Below are 18,781 nucleotides of genomic sequence, written 5' to 3' on the forward strand. Positions count from 1 at the left end.
ACATGAAGACCCGATAGAGCGATTATCGTAAGACCTTCATTAAAAATGACTTTCGTGAGTGTGCGTTGTTTATCAGCCAATAGATGGAAAGATTAAAACATGGACATATCGTTTTCCCGCACAAGAAAACCCAAGGATAGGAAAAAGCATCGTTCGTTTGTCAAGTCGTTTCGCTGAAAAGAAAATGACGTCAAAGCGAAGTTTCGATTGACTTCGACAAAGTTCGATGAACCTACCAAGAGCCACACGCCTTTGTATTCGCTCAAAAAAACCCATCAATCTGCTCTAATTACGTTCGTTTTTTTGTTTAGGAAACGCTAAATTATTTCAAGGTAATATAAAAATCGCTCTAATACGAACATTTAGGTGAGTCCAACCAGTTCCAGAGAAACTCTTTTCTTTTTTTCCCTTGGAAAGAAAGACCCTTGGCGGAGGGTTGTGGAGTGTTCCTTTGGTGGCCGTGAAAACTGGCTTCCACCGTACTTACGATCCGGTGAACTCCTAGCGCTAATGACGGCCTATACTTTTTGTAGATTGATCACTTGAACTTCGTTTAATATAAATGATTTTAATTTCTACCTTGATAAACAGATTTGAATAGATTAATAAACAAATCACAATTTGCATGAGTATTATCTGGGAAAAATACACCAAAACTGTTTTTAAAAAAGTATTACTTTGTAATAGTGTTTTTTCTTTTTTAGTTTATTTCGATTTTTGAGAATATAATAGCCTATGTTCGATACATTAGAATTCTAACATGACTCCGAGGCTTTAGGGACAAAATTGCAAATTTTTCACGACTCCATTGTCGCTCAATTCCCATGCAGAAGAGACTTGAGCACAAAGAAAACCAAGCCAAATATAGATCAGAAAGCCTCGGAGTCATGTTGGAGTTCGAACGTAGGTTACTGTTACGTAGATAAAATTTACTGTCAAAAAATCATTAAATATTTTTGGTATGATAAAAATTTATGATTTTCTAACTTAATAGTTTGTTTGCTTTTTGGTACCAGAAATCTGTAACTTCACAGGCAGGCGGCGGCCTCTTTTTACTATACTTAGTGTTAACTCTTTACTACACTTTTTTTGCCAATTACACTTCCTTATAGAATTTTTAGAAATTACAAGTGAATGACAAGTCACAGCTTCGTGTCAAACAAATACGTTTCCGATGCATATATACGTCTCCCAAGCATATATATCAAACGTTACAAACAACAAAAAAAAGAACTCTGAAAAACCGTCAGGTTAACAAGTTTTCAAAAACTACAATTGCACTAAGTCCGGTTCAATCTCCTTCAAGTTTTTCCACCCGTTCCTGTTATTTATACCTTACTTTCATGTTTTGATCGGTTATTTTTATGTTCACTCAGATTGGTGGCGGCTCCTATTGTTAGAATTTTGATAAATTTCGTTACACGCAGCTCCTTTAATCAAGAATCACTGAATCAGCACTACTCTAGGCCCATCAAACGAGCATTTGCTGCAGTTATTATCTTATCTAGGTGTTTTAGCGATGTGTAAACTTCATGGAAACTACATTGGTTAACTATTGTGTTATGTGATCATGTTAAGCGTCTTTTCAGTCTTTTGTATGACTGCACGATTGAAATATTATAAGCCCGCCTCTTTTTTTTAACTTTACCACCCTCCTGGTTAGGTCTGGGCTTACATTGAACTGTCAATTTCACAACGCACCACGGAAAACTTGACTCCGTGTTCATCCAGACGGTCAATCAGTGAGGTGCCAGCAAAAGCTGCAGCTGGGGTCAAAACTCCACCACTAAGGTAAAACAAAAAGAATTTTGTTATCAAGGTTAAAAAAATAATCGTCTTGTGATCAGCTGGAATAGTTAGCCGAACAATCACTTTTTGAGCGTACAAAAGAAAGTTATAATTAACGCCAACACCACCACCAACACCAAAAGCAATGAAGCAAACCCGTCATCAAATGTTTTTCTTTTTCGCAACTTTCTCAGTTGCGTAGGTAACTTTCTCCCGTTAGAATTAACAGCTGCTTGTTTAGAGCAAGTTAAACTCTTCTACTAACTTTGCATCGGAAAAGGGAGGAATGGAGCTTACACGCTGGTAGTTACGAAGAATTTGTTTCTTTTGGGCTATTATTAAACAGAGTTACAGAGGCTTTTTTTACACTTTAAAGTCGTCAATTATAAAGTCTGCCTGACAAAGGCATGACGTTATGGCAGCGGATGAGATATCAAGAAAAACAAATAAAGTACAGATGAGACATTTTGCAGTGTAACTTACGTAGAAACGTTTTACGAAGATTTGACCAGGAAAATTTCCGGTACCAAAAGTATTACCTGTTTGGTAAGGTTTCTTCGAGGATCACCATGGCGGCCTGCACGATGCAGATGGGTGTGGCTATATACCCAGCCTCTAAGGGGAGAAAAAAAAGGGATAAGTGAAAACATGAATAAAACTAGATGCCGATATTACTTTAACAAATATTAAAGGGGATTTGCCTATGCCGAAACACAAATGAAAAATGAAATAATAATGTGATGATAATAATAATAATAATAATAATAATAATAATAATAATAATAATATTAATAATAATAATAATAATAATAATAATAATAATACAATTACTGATGTGATTTTGATCAGCATACATGGTAAACTTTATGACTAATGCTCAGATAACATACTGTAAATTGCCTCTCATAAGCCCTGGGCTCATACATCTTTGTGAGGGAGGGAGGGACTCACATCCGAGTGCGATTATAACCGGAATAGAAAAAGCGAAACAAGCTGGAACAGTGCTGGTTAAAAATACGTTTTTATTTTGAATTAATAGCTTTTAATTAAGCTTCAAAACCTCATATGATAATTTGGAATTCATATCAATACAAGTTAAGGGGGAGAATATATCTGTGAAGGAAGGGGGGGGGGGGTTATGATCGTAAACCTGAATGTGTTGTTTGCTTTTGTTGACGGGTAGATGGGAGGGGGGGGGCGGGGGGGAGACATAAGCAGCAGTTTCCGGTAACGATGGAGTCTTTAAGTGGTGGCGATTTTGCTACATTTAGACACAGACTAGCATTTTTTTCGGTTAGCGCTGTCACGCCATGAAAAATAAAGATGCAAACCGTTCAACACAGAGAGTCTAGAATCAGGGAAATCAAAGAAGACAAATGTACAAAAAAGCCTGTCCAAGAATTAGGTCTTTGCAATATTTCAAATGCGAGATATTCGTAAAAACGTTTTACCGAAATTTATAAAGCTTGTATGGAAACGCCATTTTGGTGTCCCTGAATATGGCCGCCGGAAACCAACAGTTTTCAAGTTTTTCTACTAATGGGTGAATTCTTCGCTTAGGGGACTCATAAATATTAAAGTAATATTTATTCTGAAACAAGGACTGTTTAGATAGCAAAATCTTTAAGAGCTTTCCTGGAAGTCTAAATGCCGCGTCTCGCAAAAGCTTGGAAATTCAAGCCTCCTCTTTCGCAACACGAAGAACCCTTTCGAACCAAAACTTTGTTTATATAAAGGTGTTTAGGTGCTGTAATAACTAGTGAAAGTAGAAACTCAGAAAAGTCGATAATTTCTTAGTTTGATTTTTGATGACACACCAAGAATAAAGTCGGAAACAGAACTCAGAGAATCCAATGGGTCATTTCCGAGTTTCCATTTTTTAACGGTCCCTAGTAACAGTCCCTGAAGTCTTAGGAAAGTAAACTCGGCTCAGTTCCATTCTCGTTTCTATAAAGTGGTGAAAAACGAGAAGAAAACTGGGTCGAGTTGTTGTTTACCCTGTCCCCAGTAACAGTCCCTGAAGTCTTTGCGAAATTTAACTCGGCCCAGTTTCCTTCTCGTTTGTAAAGTGGCGAATAGCTTCGCACTTAGCCTCGCCTTGAAATAGAGGCATGTTGGGGCAACTATTGCGGACCGAGTTCCCATTGATTACTGAATGTTTTTTTTGTTCAATGTTTCACAAATCGTATTTCATCAGAGTAATTAAACCATACTCGGAATGGGACAACGTTTTATTTTGAAAATTTGAACTGGTACACGGAGACTGAGGAAGCTTGAAATCAAACACCCCGAAAGCAGACTTGTAACCCAGCAAAGCACACACAGTGCTCAATCAGGACTTTTAACTCACCGGGTCCTGTAACTTTCGTCACAATTTGACCGTCAGGTTTGGCTGGCAGGTCTCTAAAAGTTGATAAACATATATCTAAGTCAATCAATCAATCAATCAATCAATCAATCAATCAATCAATCAATCAATCAATCAATCAATCAATCAATCCATGAGTAAACAAACTACCGATAATCAAAGTTAGTTTCAGCAATATTATTATTGTTCATTCAAAATATATTTTTTTGTGTCTAACTGGCTAAAATCCCTAAGCTACTTCTTCATAACCAGCTTTTGGAAGCTATTTGCATTACTTTATGACTGACTTCAGGGCATTTTCTTTGCTGTTAACTGTCAAAAAAAAATTAAAACAAAACAACAACTACAACAACAAATAACGCAAAACGTTAGAGGTTTTCATAACTTGGATGAGCATGATCGTACGGGTGAACGTAGTCCTGAATAGGAGTGTTGTTGAGAGTGACTGACGTGTCATTGGTGCATTTCGATTCGTCTATTTTCACAGTTAAACAGTCATTTATTGTTAGTCAAATTGTCGGTCGTCCAGACATTCTCTCTTAGTTAGTTTTGCTTAAGTCCGTCAATAAGTCTTCTGTATGGTGCCGGTAACTGTTGACTACGATTCAGCGGCGTTTGTTCAAGGTTTTGTTGAGAACTTGAAAATAAGGAGATAATAACTGGTTTGACTTTCTCTATGAACTCCAAAGCCTTCTCTTCCAACTCAAAACTTCAGTAATATCTCAGAAACTTACGACATTCTAGTCGTTTTAAAATGTTCAAAGGAAAAGAGTTGTGTCACAATCAACATTTTCACTGTCATTGTGCACAGGCGAGTATGGTTGTGAACTTCCTAATCACATCACATAAGAACTGTTTAACGAGGGGCTTTCTGACTGATGTTACGTGCTGGTAGCTAGTACTAGAGTAGCCACACGAGCGTTGATCTATAAAACAAATTGCTCTATTCCTAGACTTTCACTCAGCTAAACACGGACTGCCATTGGTTGATTCTTGGTCACACGGCCTTGACTAAAATCAAATGTATCCCGATCGTGATACATTTGAGCAATTGTATCCCGCTCGGGATACATTACAGCACGTGATCAGTGGCGTGACAGAAGGCGGGAAAAACACTGCCGGTTTTCACTTTCGTAAATGAACACAACAACACAAACATGAAGCATCGAGCTAAAACGCAACGATTTTCAAAGTTATCTTAGAAGAGAAACAGCAGCTAGTGGAGGAAAACGATGCAGATGATAATTATAAGGAAAGTACTCTGTAAGTCATTCATTCAGTGGTTTTAAGAATTAAATTTGTGTTCTTATAAGTACCGAGTCGACTGCTTTGATTCCCTGCGGTTATTCTTTAGTTGCTGTTGAAGTGAAAGTCTAGAAATATAACAAAACTATTTATGTCAGGTACCTTGGGAAACCAGTTGGTTCTGTTTTCCCTCTAGTCCTGATGTTTCCCTCGACTTCGTCTCGGAAAACATGAGGACTCTCGGGAAAACAAAACCGACTGTTTCCCTCGGGATCTGACATTGAGTGTATAATGAGCTCAGGCGGTCACTTTGGTCTCATAATTACGACTAAGCATACAAGGCAATATTACCCTGATTGCACAGCAGCTTCACTGAATCCAGCTCCATGGAAGATGAAAGAAAATGAAGACTCTGCCATCTGAAAAAGGAAATGCATAACACCAAACACAATGTGATGAAAAGGATTGAAGAAATCGATTCTGATGCTACACTTTGCTAATTGCAAAACTGTTGCAAAACAAAAATAATATAATACATTACGGATTACCTGTTCCCTAGTTGGCCCTTCATGTGAAAAGAAACCAGCTGTGAAGAACTTGGGGTACTGTTGAAATCAATTGAAAATAAGTCATAAGTCAGCATTAACTTTCAGCAAAGGGGTTACGACAAGGTTAGTATATTTGCTATCTTTTTGAAAAGCGAAAAGGAAATGTCTTTGCACCAATTGAATTCCAAAAGGAATGGCCCAGTTTTGCCATTTAAGACTAAAGTAGTGTTTGACATTCAAACTGTTCCCTGTTGTTTGTTGCTATGAATGGCAAAGATGGACTTGGATTGAAAATGGAAAAAAAAATTGGGTCAACTTTTTCAATTTTTAATGCTATGCCTGAAATGAATGGCCAAAACATTACTGGTTAGTGCTACCTGGTGAAATTTGTTTGATATATTCTTTATTACTTGTGTACAAGTAAAAGCGCTAAGTACCAGAATTGACCTAAACGATAATATCCTCGCCACGTATATGTAGCCCCTTTTAAAAAAATGAAAACCAACATTGTGTCTCTTCCTATCATACACGTACCTTTTCTAACAGCTGTCTTCCCTTCTTGAACTGGCAGAGCAGCAAAAAGAAAAAGCCAAAGAACATCATCACCAGGATTACAAACAGTGAAGACATGGCGGTATATGCACCGTACTGAACTGGCTTTTTATTTCTCACTTCAACATTGTGGCGTTGTGTTCTGCGTACCACTGAAGGGTCAGCTCCCATAAAAGGAATGCACCATTTCTGAACTTCTGGGCTGTAGGAGATAAACCTCCTAAAAAAGAAAAAAACATGTGTATCAATAACTACATAATTGTCCGTTTTCCAGTCATTCTATGATATCGTTCATTGCCATCGGTTTTGCTTGAGTTCGTCAATAAGTCGTTTGTAAGGGGTCAATAACTGCTGACTACGATTCAGCGGCGTTTGTTTTAAGTTACTAAACCAGCTTTCTAAAATAAGTCGTTGGTAGTAGTCTGTAGAATGCGTAGTACATGTCGCAGAATCCCAGTCGATTTGATGTTTCGTCTGTAAATGGTGTTCAGCATTTTTTCAAGTCACCATTTCTTGTCGATCGTTTGCGGTTAAAAAGTCGCGTGCTAAGGTTTCTGCCGGCCTGGGTCTCAAGAGAAAAGAAGAAAAGAAGAGAAAAGAAAAGAAGATCAAGCAAGAAAAGAATCAAAATAAAACAAAGATTAAAGTATACAAGCAAAGAGAACAATAAAAAGGCTAACCGTCTGGGAAGCTTTGGTCCAAATTTTGGCATTGGTTTTGAAAACAGCTGAGCACGAAGCTTTTTGAGATTTCCTCCCCTTTCACTTGCTACGCCATGTATGGCTGACTGGTATGTCCCAAAGTGACCTCCTCCACCCTTAAGAGTAGAGATATGAGACTATTAGGCATCTGAGGCTGTATAAATTACATTTTAACAATAACTGAGCGATTTGTCTCATGCTGGTTGGTCGTGAGCTTTGATCGATGTAGAGCATAGACCATGGAAATGACGTGATAGTGGCGCAATTAATTCGTTTTTCACTTTCTTAGCATCGGATTTATCGAGTCTGTTTGCCAACAATTTCCGACCCTCTCGGTCATGTTAACATCTAACGTCCGGTTACACTAAAAGTGCCTTGTACCGATTTCCGGTTCCGGTAGCGATCTGACTCGGTCCGTCTGCGTGTGAAGTCCATAAGACTCTGTTCGGGTTTCAATTGGACATGTGTGACGGAAATGGACTTTACAATTAACAACTGACAATGTTTTTGCAGTTAATCCACCATTTGAGGTTTAAACACTGACAACATTTCTGTGGTCAATGAGAGTATACAATGTGCTAATGGGTCGGTGCGTCTGAAATATGTTGGACTTCTCCTGCATAGTCTTTCCTCACTGGGAATTCACAGGGAATTTACAATACCTTCGGACCCATGTGTACTTGCAAGAAGCTCTCTATGTGACAAAGTTCACCTAAAAAATAATTTTAGTAAAATCACATAAACTTTGGTAAAGTTGAAGAACAGTTCCCCCCAAAATCTGTTAGGCGACTGTTGGTAAACACTTGACCAACAATTTACTGAAAGACGACCAACAGCTCGCTGACAGCTTTTGTAAAGAAATAGACTGTTCACAGTCCCATATTTTTTTGTAAGTTCGTCAGGATTGCGCGTTTACTAGTATGGGCGGCCATCTTGGTTTCCTATGAACAGTGTATGCCAAGGGGGCGAGCATCAGGGTTTATAGCGCTGGGGGCAGAGAAGCAAAAACAGGCACCTCCTCACAAACCATCCCCACTCCGCTAAGTAGATTTGACACTCATCCCCATGTAGTCTCGGAACATGTGATACCAAGATGGCCGCCCTTAATGCAACGTGCTTGATCTTGACAATCTTACGGAAAGAGAGGGGGCGGTGAGCAGTCTACTAAAGAAAGGATAAGTAAACAATGCTATATTATTGTTTATAAATATTTGACATGATGATTAGCCTCGAAGATAAAAAGAACATTGAACAGATATTCTCAGAAGTAACAATACAACAACTAGATTTGTCTGAAAAATATTTTGATATGTTGTGCACCATTATGACAAAGTATGTACATTTCTACAGTGTATACATAAGTTTTACTTCAATGACATATTTCGTCTAAGCTTGGTTTAATTAATTTCCCTTTTTGAAAATAAAAAATATCCTTCTAGAAGCCAGTCCCAGACTGCAAGAAATCTCAGAATGTATGTCTAACAATGCATTTTCACTTGACTTGTTTTAAAATCAGTTTACTATCAGAGAGAATGGCGCTTGGACTACAACTGAAAATGAACATTATATGTCCCTTGATATCAAAAGCAAAGTTATGGTTTCCATAATTAAGCAGTACAATTAGACTAACATGTACTGTATTCACATACTGATACAAACTGTACTTTACCTGGAAACTTATCCTGTGCAAAGACCACACCCATATCTACAGGAATACTGTCAAATCCACAAGTGCCAACAACGTGGATTCCTTTACTCACGGCATTATCATGATACTTGAACTGCATTCTTTCCAAATACTAAAATTACCGAGTCAAATGTCATGCATTTAGCAGTAATGTCCTTTTCAAAAAAAGTTTCAGAGTTATTATCCATGGCAAGATCTTGTCAGTTGAAGATTAGCACCAGACTAGCTGGCTAGACTTTACTGATCAGTGCTACAAGTGCTCGCAAGGTGAGCTTTTGCGAAAAAGTAATTGAGAAAACCTTACTTTGCACTGCATTTTTCCAAGTGTTACAAGTACTGTTAACCCTGGGCCAGCCACATTATTTAGTGTACGTAACTCAAACAGGGAGTCTCTTTGACTCCAGCTTAGATCCCAGAAATGTTTCAAGGAATGTTATATTCTGCCAGCCAAATTCCTAACGATAACGAATTGAAGATATATATATACCATAAAACTCCCAAAAATAGCCTCGGGGCTTACATTTTTCAAAAGGCCCTTTTTGAGGCGCTTATTTTTGGAGGGGCGTATGTATGGAGGGCAATTTGCGTTTCAAAATCGATTGGGCTAGCCTTATTCTTGGAAGGAAATTTACCGTTTCTCTTTGTTTTGCTTTGTATTTGATGGCCATTTCCAAGTATATCTGGAGGGGCGATTTAACGGAGGGATTTTTGCGTTACGAGTTTGGGCTGGGGGGGGGGGGGGGGGGGCTTATATTTGGAGGCGCTTATACATGGATGGGTTTAATTTTGTGATTTTTCGGTGTTTCTGTACTTATGAATCTAATTCATGAAATCTGATCACCTCTGGCTCTCCACTGACATCCAAATGATGGCACCCATTCTCAACAGCTGCCTTCACAACTTGTTCTCCAAAAAACCGGTACTGATGGACAAAATAACACATAGTTTGACTTGTGGTTTATAAAGGAACATAACACAGTCATATAATTTAAACATGATTGTGTAAATTACAAATTATAGTTGCAAGCGTGCATGGTAAGTGATGTGACATTGTTATAAAATAAATTGTTCAAACTTTTCTGTCACTTTCAGGGATGTAGTGTTTTGAACTGGGGTAACTGAAAGGGGTACCATTTGTTACTAAAAGGTGTGGTATCCCGCGTAACTTCGCACGCATTCTGTACCAATATCACGCGATGTTTACCATTAAAAACAGTTCCAGCCATCATGGCGGTGTGTATGTAGTACTCGTAGTGGATATCACATTGGCGACCAGAAACGAGAAAGACGAATACATGCTGAAAGAAGAGAAAAATAAAAAGAAGATCAAAGAAAAACAAAAGAAGAAGATAAGAGAAAGCCAATGGAGAGAATACTAGCGAAATTAGAAGCGAAAAAGAAAGAAGAAATTATCAAGATCACCGGACATCGACGACCTCATGTTAGAAAGCAGCACAAGCAACCCATCAGAAATTCGAGTCTCAACTTTCGGAAAATCACTTAGAATAAACTTGTTCAAGATTCCAGACGGACCATTCCAGACAACCCCTTAGAGACTGGCTGAGCGTGGCAGGAATGGCTCGAAGACTTGAAGAAGAAACAGAATATTTTGAAATCAAAGCCGTGAAAGACAAAGCAGGTACGCTCAAAATCTATAGCAGACAAGAAATCAAGAAACTTGCCCGAAACCTTCCATACACCACACCTGTTGAAGAAGACGACGATGACTATAAGAAATAAACCCGGAAACTCATCAACCACTTCTTACCAAAGAAAAACAAACAGCATGTGAGATACACATGTAAGAAACAATGACAAAAACTCGGAGAAAGTATCATAAACTACACAGCGCGGCTACGCAAGAAGGCGAAAGATTGTGAATTCCGTGACCAGACTGACAATAGGATCCTCGAACAGCTGATACAAACCATGAAGGATAACGGCTTTATCAAGAAAAGCATACAGGATAGGTAGACTCTTGACCTATTCCTCGAAGAAGCCAGCCAAACAGAAGACATTAATCAGCAAGTAAAAGACATAAAAGAAGATTACAAAATCTCCAAGGTGAAACATCAGTGGGAAAAATCTCAGAGAAGTGCTAGAGGAGGTGCACAAAGATACCCAAGCCTGCCAAACAAAAAAACCCCACCGCAAGAAAACCGCAAGCAAGAACACAAGAAAGAGAAAGAAGCTCCAAAAATAGCTGCCAATACCGTGGAAAAAACAGGATTCCAGCCCCTGGACGCAAGTGCCCAGCTTATGGACAGCAACGCCTGAAGTGTGGTAAAGGCAATCAGGACACGTCTGACATCTAGCAAAGAAACTGAGATCGAGGAGAACTCAGGACACTGTTCTTATCAGAATAGGAGATGTTGACGCGCACGTAGAATCCAACAGCGGGGCAAGTGTAAACATGACGGACGAGTACCAACACAGGGCCCTAAAATACAGATCAAAGGAAATCAGAGAACTAGATCCAAGCAAAGACACATTGAAGACTCTCCAATCTGATCTGGTAGTTAAAAGGTGAATTTCATACAACTATTCGAAACAGTAATCAAGGAGCACAAAGCAAGTTATGAGTGATCGAGAGAAAAATGGACCCTCCTCCACTCTTAAGCAGGAATACACTTATTGCACTGGGAATGATCAAGATTGATCCCGACGAAACACTTAAAGAAACCAATGAGCTTTAATGGAATCAAGTCAGTGAAGCCACCAGATGACATTGAAGCGTTACTCAGTGAATACAATCATTATGATACATCTCAAGGGATTGGATGCTTACAAGACAATAGAACAGGCAAAGAGATAGAAGTCAAGCTAGAGATGGATCCAAAAGCCATTCCAGTAGCCCAGAAACCACACCCAGTCACATGTCATCTGCAAAAACCTCTCAAAGAATGGCTTGAGCAGGGAGTAAAAGAAAACACAATTGAGAAAGTCCCAGATGGAGAAACCATAGCATGGTACTCACCCCAAGTTGTGCTGCTTAAACCCAAGTATGATGATATTAAGACTGAAGAATTAGATTCTCAGATGATCAGAGCAAGCACTGACATGCGAGTACCCAATGAAGCCATGAAACGAAGTAGATTTGTCTACTCACCAAGATTTAAAGATTTTATCTAATCCTTGCATGACTGCAAGATCTTCAGGAAATTGGACTTGAGACAAATCTATCACCAACTGACACTAAACCATGCCACAAGACAGGTAGCAACATTCAGCACACCCTGAAGAAATTACAGACCAAAAACACTAGTATTTCGAGCTACATCTTCACAAGATGTTTTCAATGAAGCAATGTTCAGAGCCTTTGGTGACATACCCCACTGCCTGAACTAAAAAGATGATAATTTATACTCCTTGGAGGAAGAGGTGACGGTGTTCAGTACCTTTATGTGTTCTGATTCCTCCAGTGAGAAAGAGATCTGGAGTAACAAAGAGAAATGCCAGTTCGAGAATGAGCAGAATGAGTTCTATGAACATGCCTTCATTAAGGACTGACTGAAACCGTCACCAGACAAAGTGAAAACAATCAAGGAATGTGGCCCTCCAGAAAGCAAAGAAGCCATCTGGAGTTTTCTCCAAATGGCAGGCTACTTGGAGAACTACATAAGCAACTATGTGGCCATAGCAGCACCACTTTATCAGCTAACCCGGAAAGATGCAAAATTCAAATGGGAGAAAGAAGAAGAAAAAGCATTCAGGAAGATACAAGACAGCATCTCAAGCGACAAAAACAATGGCATTCTTTGACCCATCCAGACCCATAATTCTGCGTACAGAAGCAAGCTACAACCCAGGCTTATCAGCAGTCCTACTGCAAAAGACTGACAAGGGTATACAGCCAGTGCAATTCATCAGTCACACCATGACAGAAATGGGAAAAAGATATAGCCAGACCAAAAAAGATGTACTAGCCATTAAGTGTGCAAAAGAATGACTGTGAGTTTACCTGCTTGGAGCCCCCAGATTCTGTATTATCACAGCACACAAACCACTGTTACCCTTATTCACTAAAACAAAAGCCGCAATGCCACCCAGAATCGAAAAAATATAATTAATGGGCTATGGAAACGCAGGACGTTGACTATGAGCTAGTGTACCAGCCTGGAAAAGATGAAGCAGACCCCCTAGACTACCTATCCAGGTACCCACTACCTGAAATAGGAGATGACAGCACTGAAAAGATCATCAGATAGACTGTGAAAACAAAACATGCTGTAGTATTCACAAGACAGAACAGATTGCACACCTGCAAGGAAAAGACCGCCTAGAGAGAAAGAATGCCATACAGGACATGCTGACTGCATACAGATCAACCCAGTGTTCTCCTTATCAGACGGTAACCGGTAAAATTTACTGCTTGAAGTAACACTTCTTACTGCCTGAACCTTTTGAAGTGTTACTCAAATTAAATAAATTGTCTCAAAAAATATGCAAGTTGTGATCCAAGCCGATCCCCGCGAAAAAAGGAAGTAAATACAGAAAAACAAAAAGTATGCAGAGCTATTCTCCCTAATTACTTTATTAGGTGCTGACTGGCACCTTTCAAAGCACTGCAGGCTAGCAATTTTTTTGTGGGCTACTGTCCCAATTCCAAGCTTTTTCCACCAGCACGAAAAGTTTGCGGCTTCCGCGACTTGTGTTACTAAATTGACCCTAGCGGCAAAGGCAGCCTTCATTCGTAAAATTCTTTGTTTTGAGGTGTTTAAAATACTTTTCAGTCAACTGGTTGACAGGATGCTCGAAAATAAAAGCCTTCATGAACACAAAGCCCCTCCCCTGGCAGGAGAGTGCGCCTCTGACACATATTTTTGGCCTTATCGGTCAAGAATGGTCCCTTACCTGCTAAGCTAAAATTTAGGGAGAACACCGTCAACCCCAAATCCAGCCACGGGGATCACCCCTTATGAAGCATGAGAGGAGCAACCGTAAGGACTAAGTTAGATCGCATTCAGCCAAGGGTGCAGAGATCTGACAAGGATTACATCATAGATGAGAGAGATGCAGTGTACAAACAGGAAATGAAAGAGGACAGAGAAGGCAGAAACAACAACGACTGCCTGACACCATCACCAGACAAGGTGAAAGCAATCAAGGAATGTAGCCCTCCAGAAAGCAAAGAAGACATCTCGAGAAACACGGGACAAGGAAGACTTCTGCTAGTTGACTACATGTTGGTCAAGCAAGAGAAAAGAAACAAATGGAGCATGCCATGCAAACCGGAATTCTACACCGTAGACAAGATAAATGGATCCAGAATCACAGCTAGATGAGCTACTGAAGAGAGAACAATCTGCAGAGATATCTTCAAACTTGTAAACACAGTCATCAACTCCACAGATGACCGAGGGATCACTAAAGCAGGAGAATCAAACACAACAGCTGACCCAGACCTGAAGAAGTTTACTTCACTTACAACATATGTTGAGAAACCATCAATCCCAGCAATGGGAGAGGAGAACAAGAGGAAAGAACAGTCAGAGGAGCAGAACCAAGAGCAAACAGAGACAGGAAGTGACCAGATACAATCAAGTGAAAGACAGACCGAAACAGACCCAGAATCATGCAGACCTCAGAGAACCAGAAGGAGACCCTCCTACTTAAAAGACTAAGTGCTAACCTAACAAAAGATTTTGCCTTAAAGCACAGATTAGAAACCTTATATTGTTGTTGTTATTTCCGACTATGCTTGAGTAACTTCGTAATGTTGGGGAGGGATGTGGTATCCGGTGTAACTTCGCACACATTCTGTACCTATATCAAAGATGTTCACTATTAAAAACAGTTCCAACCACCATGGCGGTGTATGCTTAGTTGACAAAAGGTATATGAAAAGAGCACCTTTTCTGTGAAAAATGATTAATACAAAAGGTTAAGGGGTAATTAAACCTTCCGGCACAGAGTCCTTGTATAAAAATTTGTTAAGTACCCCCTTGGGGTAAGGTTTGTCCCATCATGATACATATAACTTAATATTAAAGAAAAAAATAAATAAAAAACCAAGAAACAAACAAATTTACAATGTAAATAACTCAAAGAATGATGTAACTTTTGCAGTTGCGAAAAGAAAGCCTTTAAAAATTCAGGCTTGTATGGGATTCCAACCCTTGACCTCTGCCATACTGGTGCAGTGCTCTTACCAATTGAGCTAACAAGCCAACTACACTTCGTATTAAACCCGTGAAAGGATGATGATGAAGTTATGAATATATATATATGAAATCATACATGAGAACTGCGCAGTGAAGAATTTTATGGAAGAAGATCATCACAGTTATAGACGCATTTTCTTTAAACCGTATGATCTTCTTTATATATAATTCTTCACCCCGCAGTTCTCATATATAATTTTCATACATTCATAACAAAAAAAAATATGGGTAACAATATTATTAATAATAAATTATTAAGGTGCAAACTACATTGTACATGTATTAAATAAGAAAATACGCACTGGTCCAACACAATTCAAAATAATATTGGCTGAGGAACACATTGCATTGAGCGTTGTTTCGTCACTGACATCGGCAATTATAACACGAACATCCTTTGTATCATAGCCTGGCAATTATGAAGAAGAAGAGTATGTTTTGGTCAGTAGCATGAAATTTAAATGAGTATATGAACCATTTCTTTCATAATTTTTTAATTTCTTCAGGTTTTAAACTTTACAAATAACGTCCCTAAAATAAAATTGTTCACAATGACTAGCTTGGTTTTGCAAAGTGCTGTCATCCAAACGTATTTAGACTGTTCACAGTCCACGACTTGAAAAAAGTCATGTTCAGTAGTTCAGGACAAGTAGACTTTCTTGCTGGACAAGTAACCTTTAAAGCTTACTAAATGGGAAGGGGTCTAAACTAAAATCATCAACTAAGCTGAGCAAGATGTAAAATATCAATCAGCAAAATGTAACAGCTGCCTAGACAAGCTGGAATTCAAGTTTTCTTTTTTTTTTTTTGGCCCTGCAATCCCTTCATTCGTGTAAGATCATTGAGATTGAGTTCTTGCTGTGATGGACAGCTGACTGAGGAGGAGAATGCCACGGTTTGTGCAAGCATAGGGAGAATGAAGTGAGAAAAATAGGCATCCCTACTTTCTTACCTCCTTCCAATTGCTCCCACCCCCCCCCCCCCCCACCTCCTATTGATTTAAGGTGGCTCGACTGGATTTTTTGAGGGGGATACCTCCCAGGTTTGAGCATTAACTACGTCGGCATGAGTAAAGATATGGAAAAAAGGTTACCACAACTGTATTATATAAAGATGAAAATTTCTTATGATCTGGGTTTTATTGCAATCGGAGTCGCCATGGCAACGTAATGACGCCATTACGTTTTTCATTTATCTTTGTGTTTCTCTGTACCAGGAGTTTTTTGAGGAAATCGCTTAAGGGAGTATGTACCTGCCATAATTGCCTCCATTATGGCAAAGTTTGAAGAAATTCTATGAGAGCGTTTTCGAAATATTCTGAAATGCAGTTTTAAGAATCACAAAAACAGTGAAATAGCATGCTAGCCGCACAATTCGCTAATATTTTAAGAAAATGATAAGCTTTGGGAACGCGGCTTCATCTCAAAGTGGATTGATTCCATTGAAAACTGCATACAAAAAAATAGGGGAATTACTCTGCGCGATGGCGAGTAAGAAGGATTTTATTAACTTGCATTCAGATGCTTTTGATGCAATTTTTGGAGGTAATTTGGTCCATGCCTAAAAATTTCGCATTTTTCCAAAAACCGCTCGATAAATTTTTTTATAAATTCGACAACCCAGAGATCAATCGTCAAGAAATATTCCCTGCAAGTTTTAAGAACATTGAAAACAGGGAAGACTTTTAAATAGGGCCTCAAATATAGCCAATTTTCCCACCAGATTTTGTGTTTACAAGCTAGCGTCCTCATTATTCACTGGCATTGTTTTCAAGTTTCATATACACGTGCACATTTAACAAAAAGAAAGAATTTGCATCAAAAAGGACCCTCGGTTAAATCTGCGGGATATGCTAATTACCGGGTAAAGAGATTAGTGATACATTATATAACATCAGAGCAACTCTTTGTGAGAGTTTCTGTGATGTTATAACCCGAGTAAGATAATCAAGTATTGCATCCTACACGATGAGCCGTGACGTTCACCGTTTCGGCTCTCACTGCTATCTGTGACGACAAGCCAATTATTAGCATATTCCGGATATTTCTTCGGAAAGTAATCGAGAGTTCTTTTTGATGCAAATTTATATCTTTTGCTAGTTGTGCACGTGCATATGAAACTTGAAAACAATGCCAGTGAATAATGAGGACGCTCGCTTGTAAACACAAAATCTGGGGGAAAAATTGGTTATGTTTGAGGCCCTATTTAAAAACCTTCCCTGTTTTCAATGTTCTTGAAACTTGCAGGGAATATTTCTTGACAATCGATCTCGGGATTGTCGAATTTATAAAAAAATTTATCGAGCGGTTTTTGAAAAAATGCGAAATTTTTAGGCATGGACCAAATTACCTCCAAAAACTGTATCAAAAACAGCTGAATGCAAGTTAATAAAATTCTTCTTACTCGCGATCGTCCAGAGCAATTCCCCTCTTTTTTTGTATGCAGTTTTCAATGGAATCAAACCACTATGAGATAAAGCTGCGATTCCAAAGCTTATCATTTTCTTAAAATATTAGCGAATTTTGCGGCTAGCATGCTATTTCACTGCTTTGATGGTTCTTAAAAATGCATTTCAAAATATTTCGAAAACGCTCTCATAGAATTTCTTCAAACTTTGCAATAATGGAGGCAATTATGACAGGTACATACTCCCTTAAGCGATTTCTTCAAAAAACTCCTGGTACAGAGAAACACAAAGATAAATGAAAAACGTAATGGTGTCATTACGTTGCCATGGTGACCCCGATCGCAATAAAAAACAGATCATAAGAAATTTTCATCTTTATATAATACAGTTGTGGTAACCTTTTTTCCATATCTTTACTCATGCCGACGTAGTTAATGCTCAAACTTGGGAGGTATCAACCCCAAAAAATCCAGTCGAGCCACCTTAATGCTCCTTATGATCCTACATGTACATTTGAAACCATGCATGACCAATCTTGATGAACATATGGAATAACAGGGGACTGTAAGTATTATACTATTAACCCAGGACTGCAAGTTATCTCTCACAAATTGTCCAGTAACAATTTTCTTCAGTGGGAGTGGCCCTTCCCTCTCACTCCCTGCTGGTCCCACTTGCACCCTATTAGTACTAACCTATTAGTCTTTGGTAAGGGCGGGACCATAAAGGTGGATTTATATACACACTTCATATTGCACTCAAAACATGATACAGGATAAAAATTCTTAAAAGTCACGTGCATTTTGTGGTTTATAAATAGATATGATCATGCTATTAACACAGTACACATGGTAAAGTGTGAAAAATTATTGATTTACTTTATTAAGAAGAATACCATTTTTAAAAAAACATTGCATCGCCTCCATAAATTTACTCAGCTCTTCTAAATCAAGTACGTTAAATACAAAATCAAGAAAAACTACTCCAAGGCTTAGAAGAGCCAACACCTTGAAGTACTGAGCTCGAAGTCCACAGTTATAAAAAGACAGTCTTACCAAGTTCGCTAGCAGTTTCCTCCAAAACTTTCTCGAGTTTGTCCTTGCTGCGACCAGCAACAGCCCATTTAAACTTCCCTTTGCAGTTCTTTGCCACCTCACGTACCACATATTGGCCAGTGAAGCCACTTGCCCCGAACACAATGATTGCAAACTCCCTGTCAGACATGTTGTTGCTCTCTCTACACTGAACTTTGTTCGTCGTGCAGCGAATCATCATCGAAGTGGAAAAGACTGGGAACTAACGGGTGATCACACTGCAGATC

At 38.9% G+C, this 18,781-nt stretch overlaps 1 protein-coding gene across 1 annotated transcript; it reads right to left on the reverse strand.

Annotated features, from left to right (window-relative positions):
• Window positions 1–1,649: 1,649 nt before the first annotated feature.
• Window positions 1,650–18,718, reverse strand: LOC140928043 (saccharopine dehydrogenase-like oxidoreductase). Its single transcript, XM_073377763.1, has 12 exons — window positions 18,516–18,718; window positions 15,356–15,462; window positions 9,731–9,811; window positions 8,872–9,001; window positions 7,865–7,914; window positions 7,182–7,318; window positions 6,484–6,721; window positions 5,950–6,006; window positions 5,753–5,820; window positions 4,139–4,191; window positions 2,328–2,403; window positions 1,650–1,786 (listed from the first exon to the last, which is right to left on the reverse strand). The coding sequence occupies exons 1-12, from the start codon at window positions 18,682–18,684 to the stop codon at window positions 1,672–1,674; spliced, it is 1,281 nt and encodes a 426-aa protein (XP_073233864.1). The 5' UTR covers window positions 18,685–18,718; the 3' UTR covers window positions 1,650–1,671.
• Window positions 18,719–18,781: the final 63 nt, after the last annotated feature.

The sequence above is a fragment of the Porites lutea genome, chromosome 2, assembly GCF_958299795.1.
Source record: "Porites lutea chromosome 2, jaPorLute2.1, whole genome shotgun sequence".
Lineage (NCBI taxonomy): Eukaryota > Metazoa > Cnidaria > Anthozoa > Scleractinia > Poritidae > Porites > Porites lutea.

Excerpts from the sequence above, each read along its gene's own strand:
- LOC140928043 (XM_073377763.1), bottom strand. The coding sequence starts at position 18,684 with ATGTCTGACAGGGAGTTTGCAATCATTGTGTTCGGGGCAAGTGGCTTC. Across the intron at positions 6,722-7,181 it reads GGACCAAAGCTTCCCAGACG|GAGGTTTATCTCCTACAGCC; the intron begins GTTAGCCTTTTT and ends TTTCTTTTTTAG. Across the intron at positions 1,787-2,327 it reads GAAGAAACCTTACCAAACAG|TGGTGGAGTTTTGACCCCAG; the intron begins GTAATACTTTTG and ends GTTTTACCTTAG.